We start from the raw sequence: 20711 nt of genomic DNA on the forward strand, positions 1-20711 counted from the left end.
AACATAAATAAAAGATTTCATGTCTTCCTAAAAAAAAAAACTGAGTGAATATCCCCTCTGTAATCATGCAGATAAACCCAATAAACTTCTGAAAATTATCTGTGCCAGTAGGGACGTGTTCAGACAGACTCTCCAAATTGGAACAACTTGGCACAGCTGTTCCACGTGATGTTTCATGCGGCAAAACTCGTTTAATTTCACTTACTCTCTGTTAGTGTATTACATCTGTTTTAACAAAGACGAGTGCTCATCTGTCTCTTAAAAACGATCTTTGCAGTGCTGCGTAATGACGTCAGAGTCGAAATCCCCGTCAACAACACCATTCGCTAACTTTGAGAGGGGCGAACACGCTGTGAGGAATTTGATTGGTCGAAGCCGGTTTACGTTAGAAACACCAGCTTGGCGGCAAACAGCGCTGGAAACAGGCCGTTTAACATCTCAACGTGATGAGTAGCCTTTGTGCTAGCTTAGCGGAAGCAGATCAATGGATCACAACACAAGTTATCATGACAAAACATCAAAGGTAAGACATCATTTATGTATGTCGCTGTTTGATACAAACGTTTTTTTCTCTCTCTTCTTCGGCTACTTGTTCGATGACGGTTGGTCGAAGAGTGATACGACTAACAACGTTGGCATCTTCGCAGTCTGTGATATATGTAGCATTGTTAGCATGAAGTATCATGACGTCATATGTGGACATGGACATGTGCAATGGTTGTGTTTATGCCATGTGCTGATTTAGTTGCTTGGTGTTTGAAGTGTGTTTTTAGTTTAGGTTAAAACTGATGGTATTGGCGTGTAGCAGAGTTTCTCCCCGTCTGTGCGCATGCTGTGTAGCTAATGTTGTTTAATGGTTAGCATAATTAGATGCGACTTGTCTCAACTGGGTCGAAACCGAAACCAAACGTGGGCTCGTTGGATTAGGGCTCGGTTGTGTAAAACATTAAAAGTCATCAATGCGAAAACAAACATCTGATGAATCTCCTTTAGCTCTTTCCTGGTCTCTGGTCCTTCGGCAAATCTCCAGATACATAGCTGCCATGTAAATGCTCCGCTGTGTCGATCAGCTGGTCACTGACTCGGCAGGTGCTGCTCACTGGAGTTTTTCTTTTTGAGCTTTAATGAGCTGAAAGACAAAGCTTCATGGAGATGAGGGGAACTGGAGAGTCTGATGAGGATTCTCTGTGTATGAATCACTGCGACCAGCCGCTTTCACATTACAAGCAGTTTCAATTATGTAAATATTGATTATAGGGAAAATGAAGGGACTCCCACACCCACTTTCCTGGAGATGTGATATCTTTAATGTTTTTAGTTGTGTACGTTGTTGTGCAGGGTCCCAAGAATATTTTTGCTTTTTGAAAATCACCACCAAGGCTAAAACGTCCAACATATAACAATCAATCGATTTTGATTTCATATCATGTCGTTAAACAAAGAAAGGTGGGACCTGCTCTCACATTTTATGTTGATCAGAATAACTTTGTCCTGTATATACTCGAACCTACGTCAGGCATAATTTGGATATCATAGCTATGGAGGTTAGTAATTGCTTTAACCCTTCAGGGATAAATTGAAGTACCCATGCACCTAGTTTCCATGTCAGCATCTAATATTGTGTGTGTGGATGAGAACGGTGCCCGCCCTGTATGGACCTGTCAGATGCAGAATAATAGAAACATCCTGCTGACTTGTAGAAGCTTTGCTAGCGAGGCATTTTCCTGTTTGCAGGGGGAGAGCCTGAGGCCATCCATCTTCTACTCCCGTTTGTCCCTCTAAACAGAGGAGCGTCAAATTACACTGGATCGGTTTATAGCCAACGCTGAAACAACCTTCCGACTGATAGTGGTTCACATCCTTCACGTCTGTGCAGTCTGTCAGAGATAAACAGTGTCTCAAAGCATAAATATAAATGCGACAAAGCATATACTCCAGGAAATGTTATGTATGTACAGTTAAGTACAGCTTTGAGGTACTTCAGGAAATGTTATTCTCAAACTTCACATCATTTCAACAATAACTGTCTGACGACTTTTACTTTCGAAGTAAAACAGATTAATATCATATCAATGCTATTTGGTAGGGAGGGAAATTTATATAATGTATCTCGTGGGCTGTGGAAACAGCCCTGTTTTAGCTTGATGACAAAGGATCTCAAGGTGATATTTTTAAGAAAAGGGAAGAGGTTATAAAATGTCATTTAAATTCTCTAAGAGCACGTAACAATTCAGATTAATTAAAAGCAAAAAAAATTGCTTAATACTGCAAAAACTGAACGTGAAAATATAATGTGCTGTACTGCCAGAGTTAAAACTGACAAACAACAGCAAGAACAGTAAAATGGTACTTACATGTGAATTTGATGCCAAACTTTGAAATGGAGATTTTGAGAGCACGTTCCTCCACGTACTATACACTTAGACCTTTTGTCTTTGCTAAAGAGTTTTGTTAACAACTGGCATGTGCAAATGTTAAGATGATTAACTTTCCTCATTTAAAATTCTTTGCATTGATTTTTTTCAGATACACTTGTTTCCTAAACCAATGGTTCAGCGAAGTCACTTTTCATTGCCCTTGTTATCCGTGTGGGATGACCAATATCAGGCCACGTGCTGGTACACGCTGCTCGGCGATGTGGGAGGCGGAGGGAATGTTTTCTTTCGCAGTGCAACCGCTCACAACCTCCCTTCCCTGCAATAAAGAGGAGCTCTGTTAATACGGCGTGAGATTATAATGCAGTTTGTGCTGGCTTCTTGCACTGCAAAATACTCCATCACAAGTAAAAGTCCTGCATTCTCAAATGGACAGAAGTATTGTCAGCAAACTACTTAAAGGTTACGTACCATACATCCACTGCCACTAGATGTCGCACTTCATCGGCCACACAGGCTGGGGGGTCAGTGGTGAACTAACCCAGAGTCACAACTGACTAAAATGACCCAGTGTACAGCAGAGCTGACAACAAGAAAAAAAACCTGTCCAACTAGCTGACGGGCAAACTGGGAAAACTGGATCCCTTGCGTCCAATCCTCAGGTTGACGATCCTGTCAGTGTCTGTGGCAACGGGTGACGCCATTTGCTACTCTAATTATAAATGTTTACGTATTTGCCAGTAATGCCAAGTAGGTTGTGACTTCTCCAGAAATATAAATCTTAAATCAAACACACGATGAGCAGCAGAATCTTTTGGAAAGAATTCATGCGCCATCTAGTGGCACTTGTTGGCAGCACAGAACAGCTCCTCACCGTGTGTGTGTGTGTGTGTGTGTGTGTGTGTGTGTGTGTGTGTGTGTGTGTGTGTGTGTGTGTGTGTGTGTGTGTGTGTGTGTGTGTGTGTGTGTGTGTGTGTGTGTGTGGGGGGGGGGGGGGGGCAATGTACGTTCTGTTGCTCATATCTCACAAATCTGGAGACAATCTTGTTGGACTCGCTCCACCATTTTTTAGGAGCCAAAAATCCCCCTACAAAGTCTGAAGTCATCACCTGCTTCTTATCCAAGCTTGTAAAAACGTGTTGAGTCGTGTGTGGGGGAAAAACCCGATTTCCTAGTTGATATGTTGTAATGTTCAAATGTAGTTTCCATGACGTGGCTGCCTCTGTCATGAACTGCACAATTGGAAGCAGAGTTTAAGAATTGGACGATGCATCGGCTGAGTTGTGTAACTGCATGAACATTGGATGCAGCTGTGAGAGGAGGAAGCACTGACGGGATGAAGCGTGAGAAGAAAGAAAGTGTTTGAGAGTGTGCTATCTTAATTATTACGCTTCACTTAAATGATGAACAACTCTGAAGCTGCGGGGCTGAAACACCTAGGTGATCGATTGGCAGGAAAATTAGTCGATAACAATTTTGTTAATTGAGAGTTTATGTAATTGATTAAAACAAAATTGCCACGGTTCCAGCTTCCAGTTTTATATTATCATAAATGTAACATGTCAGGGGTTTCGCCAATCGATCAGGAAAAATAAGCATAATGAAGACGACACCTTGGACTCAGAGTAAATATGATGGGACATTTTTAACAATTTTTTGTCATCTGATAGTCCAAAAGATCTCTCCACACGGATGATGTATGTGTGCAGAGTTTGACACTAGAAGGTTGATTTCTTGTTACTCATCTGCTAAAGAGAGAAAAGCTCCTCTGTTGTCCCTCTAAATCTGAGTTCAACACATATAGGCCCACATGGGAGTGTGAGACATCAGTTAAACTTCAGATATGATTCAGTATGTGTGTGTTCATAGATTTTGGACTTTCCCATGAAGAACGGGGAGCAGATGTGATGTTTTTTTTACAAGATAACTGCATTTTGCGGTGGGTGAAAACTGAATGAAAACAAACAAAGATGCAAGAATAACAAAGGTTCGACACAAACAGGAAACAGATCAACAGACTAAGAGGATTCTCTTAACAGCACAAACAAATCACAGACGGACAGAGGGAGAGAGGGGGAGAGAGAGGGGGAAAGAGAGGGAGAGAGAGGGAGAGAGAGAGAGAAAGAGAGAGAGAACCTCTCTGCAGACTGTACCTTTCACCCACTGATGCATTCAGAGTCGATGCTGTAGATGTAAATGAATCGATATTTTTTTCTAAAACTTATTTTTATAATCTGCCATCCTGCCTCTGCTTTAGATTCATTATATTTTGTAGCCATCGCTAAAAAGGAGCATATTAATGTTTTATGATGTCACACACAATTTCATTCACCTCACTGTATTTGATGTCACACATCTCAGATTTCAAAACCTGGGCAAATAAAACCTGATGTATCTGCATTGCATGGCACTGTTATAAGTGGGGAAAAATAAGTTACATAGTCACATTCGTCATCTATCTGCAACTGGTTTTTCTGGAAAAATAATTTCACATGTGAGAAAAGAGTTTGTACACTTCCACATTCCAACACAACTTTGATGTTTGAACCCTGTGGGGGAATATTCAGGCCCGTTCCTAAAGCTCTAAAGTGTGTCACTCTTGGCCGGGGGCCACTACGGATCTTTTAATGTGGCTGTGTGAAATAAAATCCACGTAATAGCGCCACTGTTTGATGTCTACTGGAAATGGCAAGAGAATTTAAAGGGACTCGGGCAGAGCAGCAGCGTAATACAGTAGTTGCATCATCGCTGGTCGTGAAACAGACACCTTGCTTGTACTTTTGTCTCCTGCACAACTGCTGCAGCAACTACGCAGCCTTTGAATTCTGTGTGATTTTTTGGGATGCATTACAAAGCAGGAACAACACGAGGGGCCTTCCTCCCCCTGCGGCTCAGCAGTGTCTGAACGATGACAATACCGATGATGCAGCGCTATCTGCTGCCCCCTGCTGGCTCACAGTGGGTCGCACAGGCGCTGTGACGGAAGAAAACCCCTTTAATCTCCTCACTGCAGACAGCAGCCTCCTGTGCATACAGTACATTACACGCACGCGCACAGGCACGCGCACATGCATATGCAAAGGCTTAGTGGTTCGGTGAAGAAAAATAAGATTGTAGAGGCTTTTGCTTTTTGAATAAAACAAACAGAGATTACGTTTAATATCATGATGTATCGCTTGATTTTGCTTCCAGATGGAAATAAGACAATAATAAATATAGAGGCTCACGTTTATAAAGCTATAAATATATTTGTCCTCGCAACTAAGTCGATTATTTAAATTCCTAAACCTGAAAATAAAACTAAAACTAAAACTAATAAATAATAATATTAAAAATGAGCCAAATTTGAATCAGGGCCGCTGCAGCTGATCGCATTCCACTCACCACCACGCTTATTGTCGACTGGACATGTGAGACCGAGGCTGTGTGAGGATGGCATGACGCGTCCGTCAGGCTCGAACATGCGTCTTTACGCACGGCACGGAACGCCCACTCCGGCGACATGTGGAGGCGGATTGGCTGCTAAAGATAACGGCGCCTCTGTCCGCGCCGTGGTTGGCTGCGGCTCCGTTGGCCATTACGTTATGCCTACACTCCACACACACACACACACACACAAGTCGGGGGAGAGGGAAGACGTAATGGTTTGATTCCCCGTGCACTAGCCATGGTCGTCGTCCTGACATTACTCGGCAAATTCCTCACACGGGAGGCGCAATGAAGGTACGAGATATTCCACCTGCAATTCTTTATTTTATGGTGCGGATTCACTAACGAGGCCGACTGCTGGGGGGGGGGGGGGTGCTGTGTTTGCGCACGATGCTGCACCGAGAGGCAGAGGAATGCCTCCATCCTAATGTCAATTCGTGTTGTTTGTGTGCACTTAGTGGCCCTTGCGTCAACTGGCCTGCCTTTTAATGCCGAATCGACTGTTTCGTCGTGGTTCTGCCACTTGCCGCCGCTGCTCCTGCTCTTTTGTCGCTTGTCTTGGCGAGCGTGCAGCCTCGGAACCGCTTCCCCGCCGTGGTTCCGATAGACAGTAGGTCCAGTGTGTTGTCCCTTTTCTCTCTCTCTCTCTTTTCTTTATTAATGAGTCCGGTTTGACCTCCACCGGGATGGTTCAGTGGACTGGAGCCGGCGGAGCGACGTCCATTCATCGTCGGGCTCTTTAATCCGCTCTAACGAGATAGAGACTGCGGTCATTGAGAGAGTGCGGGGATGTTTGGGAGACGTCTCACGGTGCACAGAGAGAGGGGGGGGGATCACCTCTCAGGTCCGAGCTGTGTCAGGTTTCCACCGGGGGTCTCCTTCCTCTCTCCGTGGTGGAGGCTGCAGCAGCAGCACAGAGGAGAGAAGGTGATGCTGCGTGTTTCCGGCAGCTCGAGCTCAGGACTCGATCATAACCAAGATGATGGGCGATGATGTCATCGGTGCGCTGGTGGCGGCAGGTCTGTGCCACACGGGGAAAGGTTACAGTGCAGCAGGACCATCGTCACCGTCATCATACATCATGGATATCATCATACACAGGGGAAAAATATGGTGCTGCTGTCTGATGCATCTGACAGTTAATCACCTGTTATTGTTGTTTAGTGATCGGATGCGTCCTTTTTAAAGGTGACAGGCCTGATTTTGAAAAGTGAACACAGTCCATGCATTGACTCATTCTCATTCACCCTCTACTGCTTTGACGTACAGGGACTGTGTCTGAGCATTTATTATGTATTTATTTATTCAGATATCGTCCTGTGCCAGAACAGAGGGGTTCCCCCAAGCACCCACTGTAAATACTAAACACTCAGTCTGACAAAATTAGTAAGTGTTGCTATTAATTTGGGATGCAATAAAGATGACCAAATGTATCGCTTGAGTTGGATTGATTCACAAGTACCTCCTCAATGCAGCTGCAATAATTGCAATAATTCTAATCTTCACCTTCGGTTTTCAGTCAGGGTTGGAATTTTAGGAAAAAAATAATGATTGTTATTTTGTATTTTTGCTTCCATATTTGTAAATTACAGAAATGAGAAATGTCCCTTAGCTCCCCACTTTTTATCATAAAGTTCACTGCAGAACTATATATATATAAGTATAAGGTTTGTGGAAGACAAGAGGTTCTTAACCAGGGATGTAGCCCCATGACTTGATCTATGACATTTCATAATGCATATGCATCTATATATATATATATATATATATATACATGGATGCAAACACGTATCTCTGCTGAGATTATAAGATGTCACACTCCACAGTGGCTCATACCTTATTCCAGTCTGAGCCTCGGTTGACTTAGGGGCTGACTTCTAAAGTGGATGAAGAGGTCTGAAGCTATAAAGAGAGTCCGGGGGGCGCAGAAGATTTCTGGTGGTGGTTGTAAAACAGTCTGGTTATGCTTTAATATTCCAGGACAATCTCTGCAGCAGGCAATATCTGCTTGCATTGCTGAACCCAAAAAATATTCTCCAGGCTAAATCCTCCCCACGTTCTCCTCTGCCCAGCGGAGTTAACTGTTTAAAACTGTTATTTTTTCGCAGACAAAAATCCAAACTTAGCCGCTAGCCGGGGTTTATGTGCATATCTCTCCAGACTTCGCTGGGTGTGATGTCTGCAGGCTCCGGCCTCACATCACTGAATCGCGTGCAACCTCGCGCCCAATTGAGTGATGTTTTTCTAAATGAAAAATTACACTTTGAGTCTTATCATTTTAGACAAACGACAAAAAGGCTGAAAATGAATTTGTTTATTTTCAATATTGCTCCCCCGGTCTGAGCAGCCGGGCAGCCGAAATTCACTTGTCACAGCGTTGAGTGACATTTCCAGAGAAAAGCGGGACTCGGCAAACAGACAGAGGAAATGAAATGTGTGTGAGAGAGACAGTTCATGATGGAAATATGACGATGATGATGAATGATGACGCTCTCTACAAAACCCGCAGTTGTTAACACTGCAAGCATCACAATACTCTCACTTTGATATGTACTGTATCCGAGTATTGATCGCTATATCATGCTTGGTGGACATTGCCATTACATAGAGTTTGTAATCTGTCAGAGATTTTGTTTTACAGTATGCAGTCCTCCATCAATTTAGCACTGTATACCAACATTCAGACTAAAGAGGGACAGCGTAAAAAAGGATCACAATCGATGCCACGAGGCAATTTATCATGTGGTAGTAGTTCTCCCCAAGACCTGATATCACACTTTGATGTGTAAAATTTATGGAATTCCCTTTAAATAGCTCTATTTGGATGTGGTGGACACGTGTTGCACCTCAAGGACAATGGATTTATACAAATATTTGTTTTGATTTGATTTATTTTTTAAGCATTTCTCTTCTCTCTTTTCGAACCTATTGTGTTTAGATACAAGAAAGATAGAGTATGGCATGTGACAAAGGGATGTGGATGCTCCCCGTTATGTGGTCAAGTGCCGTAACCATTAGACAATCAGGCGACCTGGTTGTTTTCAGGTGTTTAATTCACTTGATTTAATAGACACTGACACTTACGATGCATTAATGACAAATCTGTGAAAGTGAACATTTTGTGCAGTAAATAAATCAGTGTCTCTCCATTCCTGACTCCTTTCAGTTCTAGTTAAAGGCTCCAACCTTCACGTGACCCACTTAGATTTTCTCTGGTTCTGTCCCGTATGGTTACACCATGTCTGTGTCAATACAGTTTTGGTGTTTTGATCCTCAAGAGTTATTTTTTTTATGGGGTCAGATCGCTGTTCGTCCACACAAGGGCCCTGAACACTGCTGATTTTCCTTCCGTGTGTCTAATTAAATCTGTGCCACAGTTACTTTTTGCTGCCTTTGCCCTCTCGGGTTTGTTTGTGCACAAACTGGGTCTCGGTGTGTTCGCTGTGTGACAAAATATCACAATTATTTGGCTCAGACGTGGCACTCAAAGTGTCCAGAGGTGATTGGGATGACAAAATAGGTTATTACAATGCAGCACTTGCAGAGGTGTGTGAAACACAAACGATACAACGAAGAGCAGTGTTAGTACATGTGATGTTTGCTCTTGTCACTTGTTTTGCCCGGGACTCCCTCCCCGTGGAGCTTACAGTGTGCTAATTGAAGTGACAGAGGGATCTCGTGCTGCTGGCTCGAAGCCAGACGACACCGTTTTCACTGGGAAGACAACTGCTGCGGTAACGCAGTAAATATTCCTTTTTACTGGCTTCACTCCCTCACGAGGAGGGTTGTGTCTGACCTGCAAGACTTTTTAACATCTGAACATCAGGTCAAGTTTAAGCCTCGGGCAAACAATTCAAGTGGTTTTATTGTGCGCATATATAGAAGCCAAGGGAGAAGCCAGGCGATAAACAGAAAATGTTTGATTACACACTTTTAGTCATGTATCAAACAAAGCAGACCTTCCACCTCCTCCACACCGTGACTCCACATATAGGGCCTTGTTCCTAAGATTACGTAACGGATCCCTAAGCAGATGGGTGAGGTCAGATCACAGGGTGTTTGTGACAAGTCGAGCGCAGAGCGCCGCCTTAAGGAGAGATGTGGCAGGACCGTGTGAACTCCATCACCTTCTGCACGGGGCCGGGCAACCACAGAGGGGCGTACATTATGCTCATGTCAGCTATTGATTCTGCAGGCTGGGGAACAACAGAAGACATATTCTCTCCTCGCTGACCTCCCCCTCCCACCCCGTCTCATCAGTATGCTCCAAGGAGCCGTGGCTCCCATCACGCCATCTTTGCTCCCTGTCTCTGGCCCGTCTCGTGCTCGGCAAACACGTCCGACTGATTCTCTCCGGGTGGGCTCTCGCCGTTACTTCACAGGCTGAATACTCTGACTTAAAGGTAGTCTGCAAGTTTCCTTAAGGACATCACAGAGTCAACACAACATGCCACATCTTCTTGTTTTGTTCTTGCTCAGACTCACATGCTCGCACATCATCTCGTTTCCGCGTGGCTTCATTTGTTTATCAGATTGTAGAAAATAATGCAGCGGCTGAGACTTTTAACCAGCAGATCTCTTTGGAGATTAATAGAAGCTTCTAAGGGTCTACTTCGGTCTAATTATCTCTAACCTCGAAGGGTCTTTCTAAAGAGCACTCTCGATAATGTGCTGCCGGTCTCTCTCTCCCCCTCCCTCCTCTCTTCCTCATCCATTCTCTTCCTCGTTTTACTCACTTAACCCTGTAAGGGACACCATCTCCCCGAGCCACACAAGGAAAAATATAATCTGTGATTGTAATAAGTACATTGTCTTCTAGTTTCTTGAAAAATAAAGAGAAATGACCAATGAAAAGATCATTTCATACAGGACATGAGGCCACTGAACTGTTTGATAATAATCATTTGCTCAACCTATATTTGAACAGGTGTTTCAGCAGCAGCCTTCTCTCCGAGGGTGTAATTTCCTCCGAGGATGAGAGAGGCATGTCCCCCCTGACTTCATTCACTAAAAAAGTTGCCTGCAGTTTTTATCACCATGTGCTCACGACATTTCAGGTTTGCAGTCAGTAGTGAATCATTTGACTTTTTCTTGCCCTGGATTTTTCTAGTCTCAGGCGACATACGAGCTGCCCTACTTTGTTTTGCGGAGGTTGTTGGGAGCCGAGCGCAGATTGCATACACGATCCAGGACTGAAAAAAGTATGAGAGTTATTTACAGATGATTCTCCCAAAAATACACGAGAGCCGATCATCAGAGAATAAAACCCATTGCTACTCTTTCTAGTTTAGATAGAAATAAAACATAATTTATATATATACACAGATCCCAAAATGTGCAAACACACCTCTAATTTGGTGGGTTTAGTATTTTGAAATTTTAATAAAACGACTTGTTGTATACATGCAGAAGATTCCGTTTAAGTGCAGCAATAACAAATATGGAGTTCAGGGATTAAATAATGAATAAGTAGAAGTATTGTTTAGCATCAATGAGGAGCTGGAACAAGCTGATTCATAATCATAATACATATGATACTGTCACAAAGTGTGGATTAAGGAGATTTTCTGACCTCGAAGCTGTGTGCAGTATATGATTCATTGTATGCATACCTGCAATGTTTATGTGCATGTTTTGATGCATGCCTTTCATTATTTACACTTTGTAATTATTTTAATATTACATATGCTTTATGTTTTGTCCTTTTCATGTTGCATGTGTTTTATTTTGACCTTGGGAAGCACTTTGTGCCTATTTGCTTCATAAATAAATAATAATAATGATTATTATTATTACTATTAAAGAGAAAAAAGTGGAAAATGTGTATTATATTTTCAGTGTCTCTGTTTGTGTTTTTTCACAGGCGGGGGCGTCGTCCATGTGGGCGTCATGCTGCGGGCTGCTGAACGAAGTGATGGGCACGGGCACAGTGCGGGCGCAGCAGCCAGGCTTTGGAGCAGGGGCGGGGCCCTTCCGCTTCGCCCCCAGCGCCGGCTACTCCACCTACCCACCCACCAGCTCAGGGAGCGCTGGGCAGCTGTGCAAGGCCTGCGGACTGGCCTTCTCCGTCTTCAGACGCAAGGTGAACGAGAGTTGTGCCGCGTGTAAAATGCTTTCAAAGACCAGTGACAAGTTCTTCAATACTGTTTGAAGCAGTAATCTACAGTATGGTGGCATTCAGCAACAATGGGAGCTGTTTTCTAAAATTGGAGACAGCGCATATGATGTTTTTGTTTTTTAAATTTAAAATCTTATGTTCAGAATTATTATACCAGCTGCCTGTTCCCCCCCAAGGTCGATGCTACAGTGCTACATTCAAATCAACTTGCAGTGACAGAACGTGCTTGAATAATCCTTCACATTCCACATTTACTCAGCGTTTTTTTTGTGTGTGCGCGTGTGAATTACGCAAACATTGCGTGCAGTTGTGAGAGGGACTGCTCATTCATGATGCATTCAAGGAAACACTGACATCCATAATTACTGATTCACTTTCTGAACAGTGACCTTTTTCATTTTAAAGTCTGCAAAATATATTTTTTTAAATTCAGTGTGAACCGAATCCAACAATTGTAAAGGCTGCATGTTGTTTTTCCGTCATCGGGTTAGGGTTAAGAGAGATTCAAGTCATGAATGTGCTTCATTTTGGGAGGTTGAAACAATACAATACACACCCTTTTCAAGAGTTAACGGAAATACAAATAACAGGAAGTTATTTCTTGAAGTAAAGTACATTTACTCAACTACTATATGGAAGTACAATTTGGAGGTACTTGTACTTAACTTGAGTATTTCCGGTTGATGTGACTCACTACACTTTACTTTTTACTCCATCGCATTTATCTGTCAACGGCAGTTACTACCTTTCACATTATCAGTTGCTACCATTTCCACCAAGGTTTGATATTTGTTCCAAATGTCTTTGATATTTTCATTTAAATCTTTCACCTGTGCAAAAAGAGGTTAAAGTATCCTTTTATTTTTAATCTTATGACCTCTCATATTCAATCCTGTGACCCTTGGGGGCCCAAAGGCTGATGGGAACCAGTGAACTAAACTAAATCAAGAAAAAACGAAGCTCTGTAGTTAAAAGTAGCTCCACCTTCACGCATAAAAGTTAAAATGCTGCTTACACATTCTCACTTAGTGTGATTTTGAATAAGGGCAAACAGTGTTGGGCTGTGTAGAGGGTTGTATTGGTATTTTTGCTCAAGTAAAACATCTGCGTATGTCTTTCACTACAGCTTGAAATTATAATGCAGCCTAAAAACTAAAAAGTCAGCTCAGGGAATGACAGTTAATTATCCCGTCAGGAACATACACCATACATATTCATCCTGGTATTTCCAGGAGCGGCCCATGTCAGAGTGTAACTGTGTCTGTCTGACAGTCAGATGCTTTGAGACACTGATGGAAACGCGGCAGTGCCCGCGTGCCCTTCCTCTGCGCTCGCAGCTTCAGATCGCACTATCGTCATCCACACACCGGGTGCCCGTCTGGCGGCGCGGGTCGATTCCCTCGATACACACGTTTGTGCGTGAGCGTGATATTTCCGGAATGAAAAGAGACGTGGCGGAGGATTAGCAGCAAATGACCGAAGGACGGTATCTGCTGCGGTGGAAATGTGCTCCTGGTGGACCGGAGCCTATGTGTGCACCACTGATAAGAAAAATGTTTACAGCCGTGGCCGACCTGCTTTCCAGCCCATTTGAAGTGTCAGTCCACTCCGCTGCTCTGCACCCGGAGACAGTCTTAAGCCTGTAAAATGTCAAACATCCCCAGGAACTATAGACAGTTTACATCTCTCTTCGTTATCCTTTCCTGGAGAATGACTGAGCATACAAGAAATGGTTTCTCCATTATTATTATTTTACATTTCCCAAGATCTTAAAAATGCATTTGTTCAACAGCGCAAAGATATTAAGTTTAGAATGCTAGAAAATAGCTAAATGCACCGAAAGCTGACATTTGAGGCAATTGATAAAAATGTCATCATGCTGGAATTCCACTGAAAATCAATACATTGTAAGTCAGGATTATCGCTCAGTATTAATCAACAATATCTTGCAAGTAAAACCATGGGTTGATCAGTTATTCTGGTGCAAACTAAAACATTGTGAACAGAAACTGCAGTGAGCTCAGTTCCATCATATGACCCATTTTCCATAGCTCAAATTAATCAAGTCCCTGCCATGGTTAATTTATTCATCTAAAGTGACGTGGAGGATTAATAGTTTAATATGCCAACAGAAGTCCGACATCGGGGCCTACTTAGAAATAATGAAAAACTTCACTTTCTTAAATGACATGTTTTGATGAATTTACTCTGCAGATGAGTTTGGTTGCTTCAGTCAGAAGAAAAAGAATCGCTGAGCACATCACGTCAACCACTGACTGTCTTCTTCTCCTCCTCCCTCCAGCACATCTGCTGCGACTGCAGGAAGAGTTTCTGCGCCCTGTGCTCGGTGCTGCAGGAGAACCTGCGCTGCTGCACAACCTGCCACCTGCTGCGCGGCACGGCTTTCCAGCGGCCGCGGCTCATGCAGCTCCGTGTGAAGGACCTGCGGCAGTACCTGCTGCTGCGCAACATCCCCACCGACATGTGCAGGGAGAAAGAGGACCTGGTGGACCTGGTGCTCTGTCATCAGGGAGCAAGGGAGACCCAGAGAGCGGTGTTGGAAGAGGACGACGAGGAGGAGGAGGACGAAGACGAGGAAGAGGAGGACACGCATGAGGAGGAAGAGGAAGAGGAGGAGGAGGAAGGGGGAGATGACACAGACAGTCTGCACTCGCACGCTGCCTCGCCCCGCTCTGCCACGCGCTCCGCCTCTGAACAGTCAGTCCTCTCCGCCTCTCAGGGAGACGTGCTCAGCCCAAGTGACAGCTCAGGGACCACCAGCCAGGTCTGACACACAGCTAACGTTCACACACACACACACACACACACACACACACACACACACACACACACACACACACACACACACACACACATGCATTCACTCATCCACATATGCCACACTTCCTTCACATCCGTCCTCATTCTATCGAAGACAATTAAATTCAAAGGTGAATCTATTAACAAGTTTCTCCGTGACGGCTTTAAGTCAGGCGAAGGCTTCTTCCTTTCAACTCCCTGACAAACAAATACCCCTAATGAAATTTGTCTATTTCATTCCTTTCTTCTTGTCTTTTACTTTGGCTCGTGGTGATTTGTGTTAGTAGTGTTTCTCCATGAAAATCCACAAAATGTGTCGATTTGATTTCCCTCCACTGACATTGGAAAAAACTCAGCACCACTGGCTTGTCTGATGTCCACGTGACATCTGGAAACAGCTGTGTTAGCTCTGCGTGCGTGTATGTGTGTGTGTACTTGTACTTCTATCTTTGATTTATAGGTTAATTGTTTAAAAGTTCACGTTGATGGTTAAGGGTTGGGTGAGGAGCTTGGGGGATGCATTATGTAAATCAGTGTCCTCACAAAAATAGAAGTTCAAGTGTGTGTGTGCGTGCGTGCGTGCGTGCGTGCGTGCGTGCGTGCGTGCGTGCGTGCGAGACACAGGCTGAGTCTGTTACGTAACAGCCACACAGGTTGAGAATCCCCACAGCATCACAGCTGCAGCTAAACAACACAAACACTATGGTCCAACCCTTTTTTTTACCCTCCTCTTTGTATGTCGGCTGTAAGTGTATTATTACTAAGGGATGTAACGATTCTCCAAAATGCATGGCTCAGTTCAGACCTACATTTATTTTTTTTTTTTAAGTCACGGTTCGGTTCATACATTTGGGACTCTGCATGTTCACTGATGACTTGAATGCACCGGGGGGGTTCTGCAGTTTCAGGGTGATATCCATCTTGAGCTAATTAAACTAGCCTGTCTTTTACCACGGGCGTGATCGCTCAAACGTAATTGGACCAAAATAGTGACATGACACATGCAGTTATGTGCAATGTGAAATATAATAATAATAATAGAGTTGCACTAAGTAGATCACATAAAAGCAGTTAAAAGCATTTATGATAAAATAGATGGAAAGAAAAAAGGAATTGAATTGAATTGAATATAAATAGCTGGTTAAAGGGGCAGTATGCGATTTTGAAGAGAGCTTGTTTCTTTCTCCTTGTTGTTGTTGTCATTTTACTGTTCTGGCCAGGGACCCACGACCTCAGGTACTGACCACTAGGCCAAAACTACGGAGCGCAGCGCCACCCGCTAGCACGTGTCTTAAGGTGTCGACGACAAATGATTTTTACAAACTGCCATCGCAGTGTTGTGAGGTGCAGTCTGCACCATTTATTTTTATTTGATGTATGGAGCCTGGGCTGAGCCGAAAACCCGTATTTTTTAAGTATTAGCTGATTTTTACAAACAGGATACTTTTAATACTTGTTAATGATAATGATAAATTATATTCTTTCAAACTACAAAATTCAAGGACATATTTTTTTTTTTCCGCATCATTTGACATTGACACTCAGGCTGTAAGCATGTTGGTCCCACACCACACACAAGTGGAGTGATTTGATAATTTGGGTGATGAATCAGTAAATATTCAATGTTTCAATAGGCTGAGCAGCTGTGACAAACTTGAATTGACTTGAGTGTGTCGATTTCCACCTACACAGGAGCACGAGGATACTCCAACAGCGTCCCTCTTGAACCTGGAGCCCACTGAAAATATCATAGAGGTGTGATGTTTTTTTGGTTTTTTTTACATATTTACAGAACTGAACAGTGTCAGTATCAGTCTTGATACTAGAAGTAAAAGAGCTGTTGCTGCTCATTTAGTGACTCTAGCACCTTTTCATGTTGTGAATTGTAGGTCAGCCCGGCGACACAGAGGAGGATCAGGGCGTCACTGTCCGATCTGGACAACGAAGCCGCGATAGAGAACCTCTCCGTCCGCCAGCTGAAAGAGATTCTCGCCAGGAACTTTGTCAATTACTCCGGCTGCTGCGAGAAGTGGGAGCTGCTGGAGCGAGTGCACCGACTCTACAGAGAGAACGAGCAGAACAGGAAATCCAGTAAGCGTTTTCCATTTTTTTATACAACTGTTTGACCTCTGGTTTTCTATATGATGAAAATAATAACCATTTTTGTCTCTTTTTTTCAGTGGAAAATGTGAGCATAACTGCAGGTAATTGTGCTTTTGATTATCATATTTGAGGTTGTGATACGACATGATGATATGTGACTTACTTGCCTTGTCTTATGTAACGCACAAAATCAAATCTGTTTTTCGTTCGCTGCTTCAGCGTTGTTGTTGTTTTTTATATTTATGGACAAATCCGTTGTTTCCTAAACTAATAGATTTTCTTTGTTATTGCCTTATTCTTATGTTTGAAGTGGTTGCATATCCTCCACCTCTCTGCAACAGTGGAGTTGGAGGTAAGATGTTTTTTTGTTTATTAAAAGCCACCTCTTGCATATCCGCCATGAACAGATACTGTACATTGCACTGATCATCTCACAGTGATAAACAGCATAAGCATGCCACAGCCTCTTGATCCTTCACATCATCCTGTATATTATCATATTATGGCCAATTGAGTCATTATCTCCCGTCTTTATCGGCATCTCCACGTTCCATCACTCTTCTCCCCTTTTCCATTGTGCATCATCTCATTCCATCCTGGAGAACGGCCTCTCGTTCCGTCATTAACGCACTAAGAGCTCTTACCTCTTGATGAGTCATCGTATTACTTGGGTGGCAGCGTGTCTTCGTCAGGTGTAATTACATTGTCAGACTTGCTCAGCGCTCTCTTGGTTGATAAGGGCTCGACGGTCACATTAACAGTCAGATGTGCCGGGACAGTGGACGGACTGCTGCTCTATTGGCTTTTTTAGAGAGGCGAGCGACAGGAGGCAGATTTAAGCCGGCGAGCGGATCAGTCAGCTGTCAGACATTCAACTCCCATTATCCAGTGCCATGATTGATTTGTGGCACTTGAGAAAAAATGTTTTTGTGTGTTTAGTTTTCTATAGTTATACAGATATATATAGTTCTATAGTTTTTTAATCAATTTAATGCTTTTGATAAAACATTCTCACCAACATGTCCACCGAGTAGCTGTTCTGTCACTCTCACATGATCTTCATCAGCAGACGGAGTTTTTACTTCTTGTCCATGGTGACTCAAAGACCTTCAGGTTCAGTTTAATGTTGTTGAAATGACTTGTTTTATATCTCAACTCAAATTGGAGATCTAAAACCTCTCTGACCCGTCTGCTGTTTTTGTTTTTCTTAATACCACTAAACCAAAGCCGTTTATGCGTAGCACATGTGGACATTATTAGATTTGGACAATGCTGAAAAAACATTTTCATAAAGATTTGGACTTAATGGCTGCAGTAACCCACTGGAGAGGAGAGATTTGGAAGTGAGACTCTCCAGCTGGTCACAGTAGAGCCCGGCAGAGGTGAACGATGTTCTGCTGAATAACCCTCGACTGCGAGAGCTTAAGCTTCGTGCGACATCACAACATCACTGAGCATCCGCACAGTTTGTTAATGAGCCTCGGAGAGAGAGAAGCCGTTGTCAATGGAACATAACTTCACATTTCCGTCCACAGATGGTGTCAAGGCTCAGCTGGCGGCCGACGAAAACTTGTGTCGCATCTGCATGGACGCCATCATCGACTGCGTGCTGCTGGAATGTGGTCACATGGTCACCTGCACCAAATGTGGCAAGAGGATGAGCGAGTGCCCCATCTGCAGGCAGTACGTGGTGCGGGCCGTGCATGTCTTCAAGTCTTAAAACTCTTGAGCGTGTGCGCGTGGCGGAGCCGCCCCTCGAGGCGTGTGCACGTGGCCCGAGCTCTGACTTTCTCACTGAGGATGAACTGCTGTGCATGACGTCTCGCAGGGCCGAATGCTGCAAGCAGGGCGCGAGCAACTTCCCGGTCTTTGAAATCAGACGGTTGCCTCTGGCCTACCACGGTTAACCCCCCCCCGCTCATACTTACTCATGTTCCAGTCGCACCTCTCCTCCCTGGCGGACAGTCATCAGCTGCACCGGGACACTCATTCTCTCTCTCCTGGGTCTGATAAACACACAGCAGAACCCCTGCCATCACTTTCTACTCGCCGTTCTGTGTTTAGATTCTGCTCACAGCAGAGGAGAGGAGAGGACAGTGGTCCTGTGGTTACTGGGAACGTGGATCGGATTTGTTCCGTGCGGTGAAGAGAAGCAGCGCAGAGAAAAATATAAGATCCCAGGGTTTGAGTCAATACGGTTTACACAGTCATGCCACATGACACCGTGTCATCTCCCTCAGTGTTCTTTAGGATGTGCAATATCAGACAAAAAAAAAAAAGAGAGACTTACACGTGTTTTTAGAAAATCTCTCTTTGTTCATTTGAGCACCACATGCACCGAGTCGTCTCGCCTCACGCGCGGGAGGCTGTGAGGTGCCAAACATTCTGCCTTTGATGGATATTTGGGTTCGAGTTTCACTGTAGCTACATGCATCTCATAACCAGCGAGCTTGGTGTGATAGTTTACTCTTTTTTTTCTTTTCCTGTTTTCTCAAATGAACTTCTTGGAAAACAAACATGTGTTTGTGTATACTTTTCGAACACCTACTGTGTGAATGGGAGTTGCCATTTTTTCCCGTCTAAAAAATTCAGTGCACAGATGTGATTTCTGCCGACAACACGAACAGTGTAACCGCCGCTCAGTCACGTCACACGCAGCGCTGCATTTACTGTTACATCGACTGAAGTGTGAAATAGACAGCAGTGCGACGTAAAACAAATCCAAACCTGTTTACTGACTTTTCCCGAGCTTTCGACCACAGTTCCCGGTCTTCCTCGGCGGATAGTTTCCTCTCGTGGCCCGAGGTGATGACATATGACTCTCCAGGGGGGAGACCATGAGATGCAGCTCAAAGAATTTTCAACTATATTTTGCAGACTCACTTCCTCTTTAATTTCAAATAACTTCCACCAAGCAATACCGTTTAATTTACAGGTCGAACCAAGTGTCGATGTTTCATTGTGTCGTCCGTCAACGTAGAATCTTAGCTAACAGGTGCTACTTCCTCTTTTCTGAGTGTCAACGTCAACATACCTTTTTCTTTTGTCATGTTGTCGACGCGTCCTTCCAAACATCCATCACACAGTGAGAGGTAGAAGACTCCTGGTTTACTTTGACCTTTGACCTGTTATGCAAATGAAACACGTTTTGTTTTTTTCATGAGATCCAGTTAACTCCGATGTCTCTAAAAATCCGTGTGTACAGTATGCCTGTGGTATGTAAAAAAAAAAAGAAGCTAATTTGCTGTTAAGTGAATCGCATACCGTAGATAGTTTATATTGTTGTTTACTGATAAGTTATTAAATGTATATTTTTCCATGTACCTGGGAGACGACATGATTTAAAATTCTAGTCAGTACAGAGGTTTAAGAATAAAGAATATACTGTTTTTTCCAGAATGTATTTCTGCTAGTTTTGGTCAGGAGAGTTCCTCAGTCCTCTCTCGCCATTAACGTTGCGCCATGGTCTCGCTTCCTAGCAACATCTCGTTGTCGTCCGCTTCGGATCAAAAACTGACACTGACACCGTGCACTGTAACAAACACTGTAACTCTGTAAGTCTGCGTGTTGATGCTGCTGTTTCTCAAAGATGTCATTCGTGGGGCAGCTACAGTATTATCAGAGTAGGAGGGTAACATGAGCACTCATAATCCTGGATCTTTATATTTTGGAATGTTGAACCTTTTTATTTTGGTAAACAAGAGAAAATGATTTATTAGATTCAATAAAATGCAGTACTACAAACCAGAACGTAAAAAAAAAAAATGCTCTTTATTTTAGAACCTGCCACACGTTTAGGTTGGTTTTGTTCGGACCACACTGCACCTGGCATGTTGTACACTTTTAAACTAACTGTTTTAATCTGT

At 43.5% G+C, this 20711-nt stretch overlaps 1 protein-coding gene across 9 annotated transcripts; it reads left to right on the forward strand.

The window, feature by feature from the left end:
* Positions 1–19: 19 nt before the first annotated feature.
* Positions 20–20592, forward strand: rnf34b (ring finger protein 34b). Of its 9 annotated transcripts, none has more exons than XM_035608447.2 (9): positions 20–523; positions 10732–10787; positions 11668–11886; positions 14225–14707; positions 16435–16497; positions 16632–16833; positions 16923–16946; positions 17156–17197; positions 18381–20592. In XM_035608447.2, the coding sequence occupies exons 2-9, from the start codon at positions 10779–10781 to the stop codon at positions 18563–18565; spliced, it is 1227 nt and encodes a 408-aa protein (XP_035464340.2). In that variant the 5' UTR covers positions 20–523; positions 10732–10778; the 3' UTR covers positions 18566–20592. The 9 variants fall into 9 exon arrangements, with proteins under 9 accessions (XP_035464340.2, XP_035464339.2, XP_035464335.2 ...); XM_035608442.2 differs by lacking the exon at positions 10732–10787 and adding an exon at positions 10000–10207 and having other exon boundaries at positions 445–523; XM_035608444.2 differs by having other exon boundaries at positions 492–523; positions 10732–10861.
* Positions 20593–20711: the final 119 nt, after the last annotated feature.

The sequence above is a fragment of the Scophthalmus maximus genome, chromosome 20, assembly GCF_022379125.1.
Source record: "Scophthalmus maximus strain ysfricsl-2021 chromosome 20, ASM2237912v1, whole genome shotgun sequence".
NCBI classification, from domain to species: domain Eukaryota; kingdom Metazoa; phylum Chordata; class Actinopteri; order Pleuronectiformes; family Scophthalmidae; genus Scophthalmus; species Scophthalmus maximus.

Coding starts and splice junctions, on each gene's coding strand:
- rnf34b (XM_035608442.2), top strand. CDS start 447: ATGAGTAGCCTTTGTGCTAGCTTAGCGGAAGCAGATCAATGGATCACA. Junction 524..9,999: donor ATCATGACAAAACATCAAAG/GTAAGACATCAT, acceptor TTGATTCTGCAG/GCTGGGGAACAACAGAAGAC. Junction 17,198..18,380: donor CTGCAACAGTGGAGTTGGAG/GTAAGATGTTTT, acceptor TTCCGTCCACAG/ATGGTGTCAAGGCTCAGCTG.